This window comes from Nerophis lumbriciformis, linkage group LG10 (genome assembly GCF_033978685.3).
Source record: "Nerophis lumbriciformis linkage group LG10, RoL_Nlum_v2.1, whole genome shotgun sequence".
Classification (NCBI taxonomy): Eukaryota; Metazoa; Chordata; class Actinopteri; order Syngnathiformes; family Syngnathidae; genus Nerophis; species Nerophis lumbriciformis.
Window position 1 is genome coordinate 52,391,635 of NC_084557.2, and position 13,320 is coordinate 52,404,954.

Here is a 13,320-nt window from a genome sequence, read left to right on the forward strand (position 1 = left end):
CCCTGGACAAGTCGCCACCTCATCACAGGGCCAACACAGTGTACAGTGGAAATGAATTTAATTGGTTTCATGACCCATTGCTGGGTCATGGCTTGGTTTATGTTTTTGTGTTATTCGTTTCTTAGTTCAATTCTAATTTATTCCCAGCGCCACTTGGTCTCTTTTGTTTACGTTCCGTTGCCTGGGTTGCTTAGAGCAGTGTTTTTCAACCTTTTTTGAGTCAAGGCACCTTTTTTGCGTTGAAAAAATGCGGAGGCACACCACCAGCAGAAATCGTTAAAAAACGAAACTCAGTGGACGGTAAAAAGTCGTTGTCGCAATTGTTGGATATGACTTTAAAGCATAACCAAGCATGCATCACTATAGCTCTTGTCTCAAAGTAGGTGTACTGTCACCACCTGTCACATCACACCCTGACTTATTTGGACTTGTTTGCTGTTTTCCTGTGTGTAGTGTTTTAGTTCCTGTCTTGCGCTCTTATTTTGGTGGCTTTTTCTCTTTTTTTGGTATTTTTCTGTAGCAGTTTCATGTCTTCCTTTGAGCGATATTTCCCGCATCTACTATGTTTTAGCAATCCAGAAAAATTTAATTGTTTTTATCCTTTTTTGTGGGGACATTGTTGATTGTCATGTCATGTTCGGATGTACATTGTGGACGCCATCTTTGCTCCACAGTAAGTCTTTGCTGTCATCCAGCATTCTGTTTTTGTTTACTTTGTAGCCAGTTCAGTTTTAGTTTTGTTCTGCATAGCCTTCCCTAAGCTTCAATGCCTTTCTTTAGGGGCACTCGCCTTTTGTTTATTTTTGGTTTAAGCATTAGACACCTTTATACCTGCACGAGCTCTAGACAGCACCGACACTCAACAACAACACATCATCTGCAGACTATAATTACTGGTTTGCAAAAAATATTTTTAACCCAAAAAGGTGAAATTAGATAATCTCCCACGGCACTCTAGACTGTATCTCACGGCACACTAGTGTGCCGCGGCACAGTGGTTGAAAAACACTGGCTTAGAGTACGCACCGGCATTTACTTTGTAATTAGTATTTTCACCTGTGGGGCAGTAATCACGGCCCTTATTCAAAGTCTCTTGTTCGCCACTAGCGACTGTTTTAAGTTTATGTTCCAGGCTATGCAAATTTAAACTTGTGTACTAGACTTTACCTGCGCTCCTAGCGACAATCGCTCGGTTGTTAATAATCTAGAAAAGTACACGCTGAGGCCTTCACATACCTGCCAACTTTTGAAATCAGAAAAACCTAGTAGCCAGGGTCCAAGGGCCGCAGGCCCCGGTAAGTCCAGGACAAAGTCCTGGTGGGGGGTTCAGGCTTCGCCCCCCCGACGCAAAATGATTATTAGCATTCAGACAGGTTAAAATGTTGCTAAAACCATCACTTTTCTATCAGTCACAGTGACTTTTCAAAACAAAAATATTACAGCAAAAATCATATGGGTTGATTGACATGTTTATTCTGTAAGATAACTTCAATAGTTTGAAATTATTTTGACAGTTAATGCCAGTTATCCTGTCAACCTTTCACAAGACTTCAATTTGTTAATTGAAAGTATAAACAGTATAAACACTTTTTACAGTAAACAAATGGTAAAACAGTACTAAAGAATTCCATTAAAAAAAATAATTGGTGTCATTATTAACTTTCTGTCCAAGCTTGTATAATCTACTGCCTTGTTCAATTGTAAAAAATATTCTGTGCCTAAAATTCACATTTCTATCACAATTATCATACTGTAAACATGGTAAGCTAACTTCATTAAAATTAATAGTCCTGTCAATAGCATGGAATTACAATTCAAATGTAGTTTTTTTGTAAGCCTTTCAAAAGAATTCAAAATATGAAAAATTCATGAAAATTAATTTAAGCCATCAGACACTTGAAAAGTGGCACATCACATCTCTAATGTAATCATTTTAACTTTTCAACAGAAATAGCACTGCAAAAATATTAAGGACCATCCATCCATCCATTTTCTACCGCTTATTCCCTTTGGGGTCGCGGGGGGCGCTGGAGCCTATCTCAGCTACAATCGGGCGGAAGGCGGGGTACACCCTGGACAAGTCGCCACCTCATCGCAGGGCCAACACAGATAGACAGACAACATTCACACTCACATCCACACACTAGGGCCAATTTAGTGTTGCCAATCAACTTATCCCCAGGTGCATGTCTTTGGAAGTGGGAGGAAGCCGGAGTACCCGGAGGGAACCCACGCAGTCACGGGGAGAACATGCAAACTCCACACAGAAAGATCCCGAGCCCGGGATTGAACCCAAGACTACTCAGGACCTTCGTATTGTGAGGCAGATGCACTAACCCCTCTGCCACCGTGAAGCCCAAGATAACAAGATTTCTTCAACTTGGACTTGAAAGCATAAATAGTATAAACACTTTTAACAGTATAACAGTACTAAACAATTCCAATAGATAACATTGGTGTCATTACCTTTTTGTGGCTAAAATCCAAATTTATTCTATCAGATTGATCATACTGCAAAAATGATATGGTAACTTTATGATAAGTTTACTTGAAGTGGCATAAAACACTGAAAGTGATTGTTCCTATAACCCCTTTGTTTCAAATGTTTGTTCCACTTGTGGCAGTCGGGCACCAGCATACCGTCTTTGACAACTTGAAGTGGCATAAAACACTGAAAGTGATTGTTCCTATAACCCCTTTGTTTTAAATGTTTTATGCCACTTCAAGTTGTCAAAGACGTGCTGTGAAATACAGCCGACAGGATTGCGCATGCATGGTGCAGGAGAACAAAGGACTTCTTTCATTTAAGGTTTGTGATAAACCATCAAACATATTCGTTAAAAGGACTCTATAGTAATATAAAGTGAGTTTTTCTGGACATTATCATGCAAGAAAAGTTTATTTTTGGGACCGCGATCACCGCGTAATGATTTTTAAAGGTTGCATTACAAACATTTAACTGTCCCATGTGATCAGCCAGTGCGATTGGAAGTCCATGCTCAATTATTGCCTCCGTAAATAAAACTTCGGCATTTATCACATCCAAAGAATCTGTTTGGGCGACGAAAAACGTTGAAAGTTTTCCACTTGTATCGCTAGCAACGGCATTAGACTTGTGTTTTTTTGTCCCAACGTGGTCTTTTATATCGCTAATTCCTCCGTGTCCGATCGAAAAATCTTGTCTGCACAAGGTGCAATTCGCGTAGTTTTCACCCTTTTTTTTTTTAAATTAATGAAAAAACGTATTTTTTATCACTGCAACCGTAACCCGGAATAGGTTGATGAAAACCGTACTACCGTATTTTCCGCACTATAAGGCGCACCTAAAAACCACACATTTTCTCAAAAGCTGACAGTGCGCCTTATAACCCGGTGCGCTTTATATATGGATAAATATTAAGATTCATTTTCATAAAGTTTCGGTCTCGCAACTTCGGTAAACAGCCGCCATCTTTTTTCCCGGTAGAACAGGAAGCGCTTCTTCTTCTACGCAAGCAACCGCCCCCATAGAACAGGAAGCGCTTCTTCTTCTACTGTAAGCAACCACCCGCCCGCGTAGAAGAAGAAAAAGAGCGCGGATATACCGTACGTTTCATTTCCTTTGTGTGTTTACATCTGTAAAGACCACAAAATGGCTCCTACCAAGTGACAGGGATCCGGTTCATGAAAAGACGCAATCTCTCCATCCGCACACGGACTACTATTTCACAGCAACTGATATTCCTGTGAACCGCACTGTGGATACAACGGGAGCACGTACGGTGAATATTCGCACCACAGGGAATGAGAAGTCATCCTTCACTGTGGTTCTAGCTTGCCATGCTAATGGCCAGAAACTTCCACCCATGGTGATATTCAAAAGGAAGACCTTGCCAAAAGAGACCTTTCCAGCCGGCGTCATCATAAAAGCTAACTCGAAGGGATGGATGAAGAAAAGATGAGCGAGTGGTTAAGGTAAGTTTAAGTTTACGCGAAGAGGCCGGGTGGCTTTTTTCAGCAGCTCCGTCCATGTTGATATACGATTCCATGACTGTTTTTTTGACATTCCTTTAGCGCAGTTAGATGCGGCTTACAACACGGGGCGGCTTATAGGTGGACAAAGTTTTGAAATATGCCGTTCATTGAAGGCGCGGCTTATAACCCAGGGCGCCTTATGGTGCGGAAAATACGGTAATTACGGGAAAACCGAGTAGTTGGCAGGTATGCCTTCAACTATACATGACCAATGCATCTATCTGAAGACAGACCTGTACTCCTGAAGTCCAGTTATAAATCCCAGGCATGATCTCAGTGTTGCAGCTGTGGAAACCTAATGACAAGTTGGTGTGCAGGGATTTTACAACAAATATTGGCACTTGAAAATGTTGATGAATAAACAGTTGACATACCACAGGGAGGAGAGGCGTCGGTGAGTAGGGAGTGAATATCCTCCACAGCATCAGTGTCATCAATCTACAGCAATCAATCACAGACATCAGCTCAACTCGACCTTAAAGTCAAAGTATTGCTTTTTTTTTTTATACAAAAACCACACACCTCTAGCACAAACGCATCCTTCTTGCCGTGAGAGAGGTCCAGTTCTGACAGTTCGTCTGAGCTTTCAGAGTGGGAGCGGAACAGTCGGTTTCTTTGTTTGGGCTCAGGGATCGGAGAGCCCACCAGTTCCTCTGTGGGATCCTACAGGTGAAAGGCACAAAACAGCTGAAACCGGGCCTGACAATAACAATAAGGTGTATACCGTGTAATGTTAACAACACGCCACATGCCCACATACCACCTTCACTCACGCACACTGCGACACACACGGCTGGTGTTAATTTGAAGGGTGTCACACTTACACACCATGAACACATACACAGTAGGCACATATATGGTCATCATAAACAAATACAAATGAGTCAACACTGGCTCAAGCCCCTCCCTCCCACTGAACAGGTGGGTCACATGTCGGCCTGCTCCCAAACGTCCCCCGGTTAAAAAGGGCTGTCACACAGAGTTGAGGGGTTGCAGTGTAGTGATTAACAAGAGTAAAGCATTTGCCATGCGCTGCCGTGTCCCACAGCAATCAGTACCATGTTTATGTCGCAGAGCACCTCTGGGTCCAGGGTAAATAATTTCTTTAACAACCAGAGAGAAATAACAGGGGTAAGTGTATCAGGATGTACAAAAGAACATACGTACAGATCACATATTGGATTGCAATTTATGAACAAAAATGATGCCACAAAAGATAATGGACAGTTCTCATCAAATGTTGTGTGTGTTGTAGTTGTTGTGCATTGTTGCGTTTTGGACCAGTTTTTCCTCCCAGGGAATTCAAGTCACAATTCGCTCCCAAGTTCTTTCCGACACTTAAAGCTGAGTTGAAAAACCACCAGAGACAGAATAGGTATTTTGTTGTATATTCTCAAAGCTTTGCCAATATACATTTTGATTGAGACCAGTCTAACCCTAGAACCTTCTATCGCGCCTCCCAAAATGGTCTGTCTTCCCAACGCCAAAAACCTCTCTTTCCTTCCCCCTCCCTAGCCATAACACAAGCATAACGTCTCCCTAGCCATAATACATTCCAAAGAACTCAAGGTTAACACACACAGTTTGCTTGCTGACAGAGCATCAAGAGAAGAAGTGGAAAACACGAGCTGTTTTCAAATATGACAAAGAAATGGAAGAAGTACAACTTAAATTCGGATATATGTAAATATCTGCCTCCGACAATTCCCCCTTCAGATCTTCTAAAAAGATCTTTATCACTAGTACAACACTTCTAAAATACGCCCCTCTTTGAGCAAGCTAGTAAAAATTAAAAGCATAGTTACATGGGAGATAACGCAACAGCATCCATGACCTCAATTGTTCAACCACTAAGTAAACTTTGTCAGTGTAGATGAACTCACTGGAACTTCATAAAATAGTCTGTGAAACCTTCAAGGTTTAGCATGCTGGCAAAGCATTTTCATTTCCTTAAGTTAAGTGTGAGAATAAGTTTACTGTTGATATTAACAATAAATTGCTCTGCTTTAACTTTGGTAACACATGTTGTAATTTGTATGTTCCCGCTTAGGGTTTTGTGCTGCCGGTTTCGATCATCCATGAGTGAGATTGGCCGTTTCCAATACTGATCACATGTAAAAAAAATTTTTTTTTAATATTTTTAAATGTATTTATGATGAGTGCTGATGACACTAACAATATCAACACAATATTTAAACTAGTTCATTAATACATTGCACTACATATGATAGTTTGAGCAACACAAAGTCAATAGTACACAATAACTAAACAAAGGCAAAAAATACTATCTGCTACTCTTTTTAATCGTTTGGTTTTTGCCCTCAAAGTCCTCCAGTGTCCAGGGAATTACTCCCTGAATTTGTAAACAAGAACAAAAATTTTTTTACATTTTTTGACAAAATAAAATATCCCCCTAATCCTTCTAGTATCGATCATATACTTATACTGATACTACCCTTGGTAAAGTTTACTAAGCACTTATTTCTTGGTGTTGTTTCAGGCTACCTTGGCGGTTAGCTTAGCTATTAGCATGCCTGCTTCTGCTTGCCCTCGGTGTGTTAGATGTTTAGCCTTGTTCTCCAGTGATAATGGTACTTACCGTATTTTCCGCACTATTAGCCGCACCTAAAAACCACAAATTTACTCAAAAGCTGACAGTGCGGCTTTTAACCCGGTGCGCTTTATATATGGATTAATATTACGATTCATTTTCATAAAGTTTCGATCTCGCAACTTCGGTAAACAGCCGCCATCTTTTTTCCCGGTAGAACAGGAAGCGCTTCTTCTTCTACGCAAGCAACCGCCAAGGTAAGCACCCGCCCCCATAGAACAGGAAGCGCTTCTTCTTCTACTGTAAGCAACCACCCGCCCGTGTAGAAGAAGAAAAAGCGCGCGGATATCACCGTACGTTTCATTTCCTTTGTGTGTTTACATCTGTAAAGACCACAAAATGGCTCCTACAAAGCGACAAGGATCCGGTTCATGAAAAGACGCAATCTCTCCATCCGCACACGGATTACTATTTCACAGCAACTGATATTCCTGTGAACCGCACTGTGGATACAACGGGAGCACATACGGTGAATATTCGCACCACAGGGAATGAGAAGTCATCCTTCACTGTGGTTCTAGCTTGCCATGCTAATGAAACTTCCACCCATGGTGATATTCAAAAGGAAGACCTTGCCAAAAGAGACCTTTCCAGCCGGCGTCATCATAAAAGCTAACTCGAAGGGATGGATGAAGAAAAGATGAGCGAGTGGTTAAGGTAAGTTTAAGTTTACGCGAAGAGGCCGGGTGGCTTTTTTCACGCAGCTCTGTCCATGTTGATATACGTATGTTTGTGATTGCACATTTGCGTACATTTTGGGAGTGAACAGAGTTGTTAGAACGCTGGTTTTTAATATATTATTAAAGTTTGACTGACCTATCTGACTGTTTTTTTGACATTCCTTTAGCGCAGTTAGATGCGGCTTACAACACGGGGGGGCTTATAGGTGGACAAAGTTTTGAAATATGCCGTTCATTGAAGGCGCGGCTTTTAACCCAGGGCGCCTTATGGTGCGGAAAATACAGTAATCCTTCTAGTATCGATCATATACTTATACTGATACTACCCTTGGTAAAGTTTACTAAGCACTTATTTCTTGGTGTTGTTTCAGGCTACCTTGGCGGTTAGCTTAGCTATTAGCATGCCTGCTTCTGCTTGCCCTCGGTGTGTTAGATGTTTAGTCTTGTTCTCCAGTGATAATGGTACTTAATAATGATACTTAAGACACTAAGAAATGTAGTTTATTTACTGTAATGGAGGTGATTATTTTCAACTAAGGGGAACGGCTCCACACTGTGTATGGAGTCACATAATTAGCTGCAAGGGGGACTAAGAATAAAAAGTGTCAGCCAGAGGTAATTGGCGTTTGGGATCGTTATTACATACTTTTTACGAAAATCAGCTGATACTGATCGGTGTAGAAAAGGTTAAATATTAAAATTATTTTCAAAACATTCTAACGGTTTTGACAAACCTTGTTAAGGTTGTTTTTTCTTTACAAACAACTGTCCATGTTAATCCTTTTTGTAGAGGCAGTTCTCTTTCAACTTCAGAGATTCCACTGTATGCTGAACATTTACCTTAATGCAGTGTTTTTCAACCTTTTTTGAGTCAAGGCACCTTTTTTGCGTTGAAGAAATGCGGAGGCACACCACCAGCAGAAATCATTAAAAAACGAACCTCAGTTGACAGTAAAAAGTCGTTGTCGCAATTGTTGGATATGACTTTAAAGCATAACCAAGCATGCATCACTATAGCTCTAGTCTCAAAGTAGGTGTACTGTCACCACCTGTCACATCACACCCTGACTTATTTGGACTTGTTTGCTGTTTTCCTGTGTGTAGTGTTTTAGTTCTTGTCTTGCGCTCTTATTTTGGTGGCTTTTTCTCTTTTTTTTGGTATTTTTCTGTAGCAGTTTCATGTCTTCCTTTGAGCGATATTTCCCGCATCTACTTTGTTTTAGCAATCCAGACAAATGTACCGTATTTTTCGCACTATTAGCCGCACCTAAAAACCACAAATTTACTCAAAAGCTGACAGTGCGGCTTTTAACCCGGTGCGCTTTATATATGGATTAATATTAAGATTCATTTTCATAAAGTTTCGGTCTCGCAACTACGGTAAACAGCCGCCATCTTTTTTCCCCGTAGAAGAGGAAGTGCTTCTTCTTCTACGCAAGCAACCGCCAAGGTAAGCACCCGCCCCCATAGAACAGGAAGCGCTTCTTCTTCTACTGTAAGCAACCACCCGCCCGCGTAGAAGAAGAAAAAGCGCGCGGATATTACGTTTCATTTCCTTTGTGTGTTTACATCTGTAAAGACCACAAAATGGCTCCTACTAAGCGACAGGGATCCGGTTCATGAAAAGACGCAATCTCTCCATCCGCACACGGACTACTATTTCACAGCAACTGCCTAAAGACTTTCAAGAAAAGCTGGCTACTTTCCGTGCATATTGTAAAAACAAGATAGCTGAAAAAAAGATCCGGCCAGAGAACATTATCAACATGGACGAGGTTCCACTGACTTTTGATATTCCTGTGAACCGCACTGTGGATACAACGGGAGCACGTACGGTGAATATTCGCACCACAGGGAATGAGAAGTCATCCTTCACTGTGGTTCTAGCTTGTCATGCTAATGGCCAGAAACTTCCACCCATGGTGATATTCAAAAGGAAGACCTTGCCAAAAGAGACCTTTCCAGCCGGCGTCATCATAAAAGCTAACTCGAAGGGATGGATGGATGAAGAAAAGATGAGCGAGTGGTTAAGGTAAGTTTACGCGAAGAGGCCGGGTGGCTTTTTTCACGCAGCTCCGTCCATGTTGATATACGACTCCATGCGCGCCCACATCACGCTGGTTTTTAATATATTATTAAAGTTTGACTGACCTATCTGACTGTTTTTTTGACATTCCTTTAGCGCAGTTAGATGCGGCTTACAACACGGGGCGGCTTATAGGTGGACAAAGTTTTGAAATATGCCGTTCATTGAAGGCGTGGCTTATAACCCAGGGCGCCTTATGGTGCGGAAAATACGGTAATTGTTTTTATCCTTTTTTTTGTGGTGACATTGTTGGTTGTCATGTCATGTTCGGATGTACATTGTGGACGCCATCTTTGCTCCACAGTAAGTCTTTGCTGTCGTCCAGCATTCTGTTTTTGTTTACTTTGTAGCCAGTTCAGTTTTAGTTTCGTTCTGCATAGCCTTCCCTAAGCTAATGCCTTTTCTTAGCGGCACTCACCTTTTGTTTACTTTTGGTTTAAGCATTAGACACCTTTTTACCTGCACGAGCTCTAGACAGCACCGACACTCAACAACAACACATCATCTGCAGACTATAATTACTGGTTTGCAAAAAATATTTTTAACACAAATAGGTGAAATTAGATAATCTCTCGCGGCACACTATGGTTGAAAAACACTGCCTTAATGTAATGATGAAAATGCATAGTGGATAACAGAATGAAATGTTCGCATTACTCATTCTGCACCATGAGGAACATTAAGCATCCATCCATTTGAATTGCTGTCACCTTCACAGAAAAGAAGGGATTTACTGAATGCTGCTAAATTAAATTATTTCAATATCCACTACAGAGAAAATGTGTCATAATAATAAATGTTTGGCTGTGATTATTACTGACTCCTAATGCAGGTGTAGTGCATCTCACCGGAGGAGTGATTTGATAGAGCTCTTTGTTTTTTCCTATAGTGTCATTGATCCTTTTCTGGATTGTCAAAATGTGGTGCTCGTTGCTCAGGTCGCCCGGAGTCTTCCCGGCGATCTGAATGCCTCCTGGTGCGGGCAGGGCAGTCAGGTACACACCTGTGGCGGACTACACACGCATGTTTTAAAAACAGCCGCAAGCATGCAAATCACCGGTTTGCATTATTAATTTAAAAAAAAGGGGGACTTACAGCGAGACCGAGCAGCATGTTCTCGCCCATACTGATTTGTATGTGAAGGCCAAACAGGGCGTTCATGCTACGCAGCTTCAGCTTGTTCATCAACTGAGTGTGCAGTTCGTATTCCATAAAAGGAAGCAGGTTGGAGATGGCCGTCGCATTGACTTCCCCCTGGGCTCGCTTTTTCAGGCGGCACAGTCTGCAAGGCAACAAACAGGGGCATTTACTTGCTTTGGTGGTTGGCCTTCCTAATGGACTCCATCTACAGGTAAAAGCCAGTAAATTAGAATATTTTGAAAAACTTGATTTATTTCAGTAATTGCATTCAAAAGGTGTAACTTGTACATTATATTTATTCATTGCACACAGACTGATGCATTCAAATGTTTATTTCATTTAATTTTGATGATTTGAAGTGGCAACAAATGAAAATCCAAAATTCCGTGTGTCACAAAATTAGAATATTACTTAAGGCTAATACAAAAAAGGGATTTTTACAAATGTTGGCCAACTGAAAAGTATGAAAATGAAAAATATGAGCATGTACAATACTCAATACTTGGTTGGAGCTCCTTTTGCCTCAATTACTGCGTTAATGCGGCGTGGCATGGAGTCGATGAGTTTCTGGCACTGCTCAGGTGTTATGAGAGCCCAGGTTGCTCTGATAGTGGCCTTCAACTCTTCTGCGTTTTTGGGTCTGGCATTCTGCATCTTCCTTTTCACAATACTCCACAGATTTTCTATGGGGCTAAGGTCAGGGGAGTTGGCGGGCCAATTTAGAACAGAAATACCATGGTCCGTAAACCAGGCACGGGTAGATTTTGCGCTGTGTGCAGGCGCCAAGTCCTGTTGGAACTTGAAATCTCCATCTCCATAGAGCAGGTCAGCAGCAGGAAGCATGAAGTGCTCTAAAACTTGCTGGTAGACGGCTGCGTTGACCCTGGATCTCAGGAAACAGAGTGGACCGACACCAGCAGATGACATGGCACCCCAAACCATCACCCAACCATGCAAATTTTGCATTTCCTTTGGAAATCGAGGTCCCAGAGTCTGGAGGAAGACAGGAGAGGCACAGGATCCACGTTGCCTGAAGTCTAGTGTGATGGTTGGGGTGCCATGTCATCTGCTGGTGTCGGTCCACTCTGTTTCCTGAGATCCAGGGTCAACGCAGCCGTCTACCAGCAAGTTTTAGAGCACTTCATGCTTCCTGCTGCTGACCTGCTCTATGGAGATGGAGATTTCAAGTTCCAACAGGACTTGGCGCCTGCACACAGCGCAAAATCTACCCGTGCCTGGTTTACGGACCATGGTATTTCTGTTCTAAATTGGCCCGCCAACTCCCCTGACCTTAGCCCCATAGAAAATCTGTGGGGTATTGTGAAAAGGAAGATGCAGAATGCCAGACCCAAAAACGCAGAAGAGTTGAAGGCCACTATCAGAGCAACCTGGGCTCTCATAACACCTGAGCAGTGCCAGAAACTCATCGACTCCATGCCACGCCGCATTAACGCAGTAATTGAGGCAAAAGGAGCTCCAACCAAGTATTGAGTATTGTACATGCTCATATTTTTCATTTTCATACTTTTCAGTTGGCCAACATTTCTAAAAATCCCTTTTTTGTATTAGCCTTAAGTAATATTCTAATTTTGTGACACACGGAGTTTTGGATTTTCATTTGTTGCCACTTCAAATCATCAAAATTAAATGAAATAAACATTTGAATGCATCAGTCTGTGTGCAATGAATAAATATAATGTACAAGTTACACCTTTTGAATGCAATTACTGAAATAAATCAAGTTTTTCAAAATATTCTAATTTACTGGCTTTTACCTGCAAGTGACACGTTTCATACCTTGCCTGAATGAGACATCCTTTCCCTGTGACAGCCGCTTCTGAAGGCAGATCGATTGTTGTGAACAGAACATCCGGGACCTTGCAAAAACAAGACCGATCACGACAAGTAACTCATTACGTTTCCCACCAACAAGTTGCATGAGTCACTGGGAAAAACAAATATAGCACTGGAAACCTTTTGTCGTCTGCAGAGGTAACAATATGTGAGCTGGGCGGGGAAGGGCATGTTGAACTCATCGTAGGGTATGTGACAGAAGCCACAACTCGGAGGAGCCGGCTCCTCGAACCTGGAAGACACAATTTGGTGTCAGACCTAGGGTTGCAAAATTCCGGGAATATTCAAAGTTGGAAACTTTCCATGGGAATTAACAGGAATTAAAGGGAATAAACATTGAATGCAACATGCTAGATCTTGCAGCATGATTATTAGCTAAAACAACCTGATTTAATGCAAATTCAGTTGAATTTCAACCCTGCACTGTGCATTCCTCCATCACATGTGCAGTGCATTCTTCCATCACATGCACAGATAATTCAGCAGGGCTATTGAGGCCACACTAGTATTTGAGCCCAAGGACTTCATCCAGTCAAGGGAGAGCCCCGCCACCCGGCGGAGGAAGCTCATTTGGGCCGCTTGTACCCGTGATCTTGTCCTTTCGGTCATAACCCAAAGCTCATGACCATAGGTGAGGACGGGAACGTAGATCGAATTGAGAGCTTTGCCTTCCGGCTCAGCTCCTTCTTCACCACAACGGATCGATACAGCGTCCGCAATACTGAAGACGCCGCACCGATCCACCTGTCGATCTCACCATCTACTCTTCCCTCACTCGTGAACAAGACTCTGAGGTACTTTAACTCCTCCACTTGGAGCAAGATCTCCTCCCCAATGCAAATTAATGCAAATTGAGTAGAATTTCAACCCTTCACTGTGCATTCCTCCATCACATGTGCAGTGCATTCTTCCATCACATGCACAGATAATTCCCA

General features: G+C 42.1%; 1 protein-coding gene across 15 annotated transcripts in view; it reads right to left on the reverse strand.

Annotated features, from left to right (window-relative positions):
• Positions 1–13,320, reverse strand: part of c2cd5 (C2 calcium dependent domain containing 5) — a 110,909-nt gene that overhangs the window by 31,508 nt on the left and 66,081 nt on the right. For 9 of the 15 annotated variants that reach the window (XM_061969417.2, XM_061969408.2, XM_061969418.2 and 6 more), the window contains 8 exons: positions 12,506–12,617; positions 12,329–12,408; positions 10,487–10,673; positions 10,240–10,404; positions 5,073–5,117; positions 4,537–4,677; positions 4,389–4,452; positions 4,248–4,309 (listed from right to left, as the gene is read on the reverse strand). In XM_061969417.2, coding sequence (XP_061825401.1) covers positions 4,248–4,309; positions 4,389–4,452; positions 4,537–4,677; positions 5,073–5,117; positions 10,240–10,404; positions 10,487–10,673; positions 12,329–12,408; positions 12,506–12,617 — 856 coding nt within the window. The remainder of the gene's footprint in view (positions 1–4,247; positions 4,310–4,388; positions 4,453–4,536; positions 4,678–5,072; positions 5,118–10,239; positions 10,405–10,486; positions 10,674–12,328; positions 12,409–12,505; positions 12,618–13,320) is intronic. The other 6 variants (XM_061969412.2, XM_061969423.2, XM_061969416.2 and 3 more) reach the window with 1 other exon arrangement.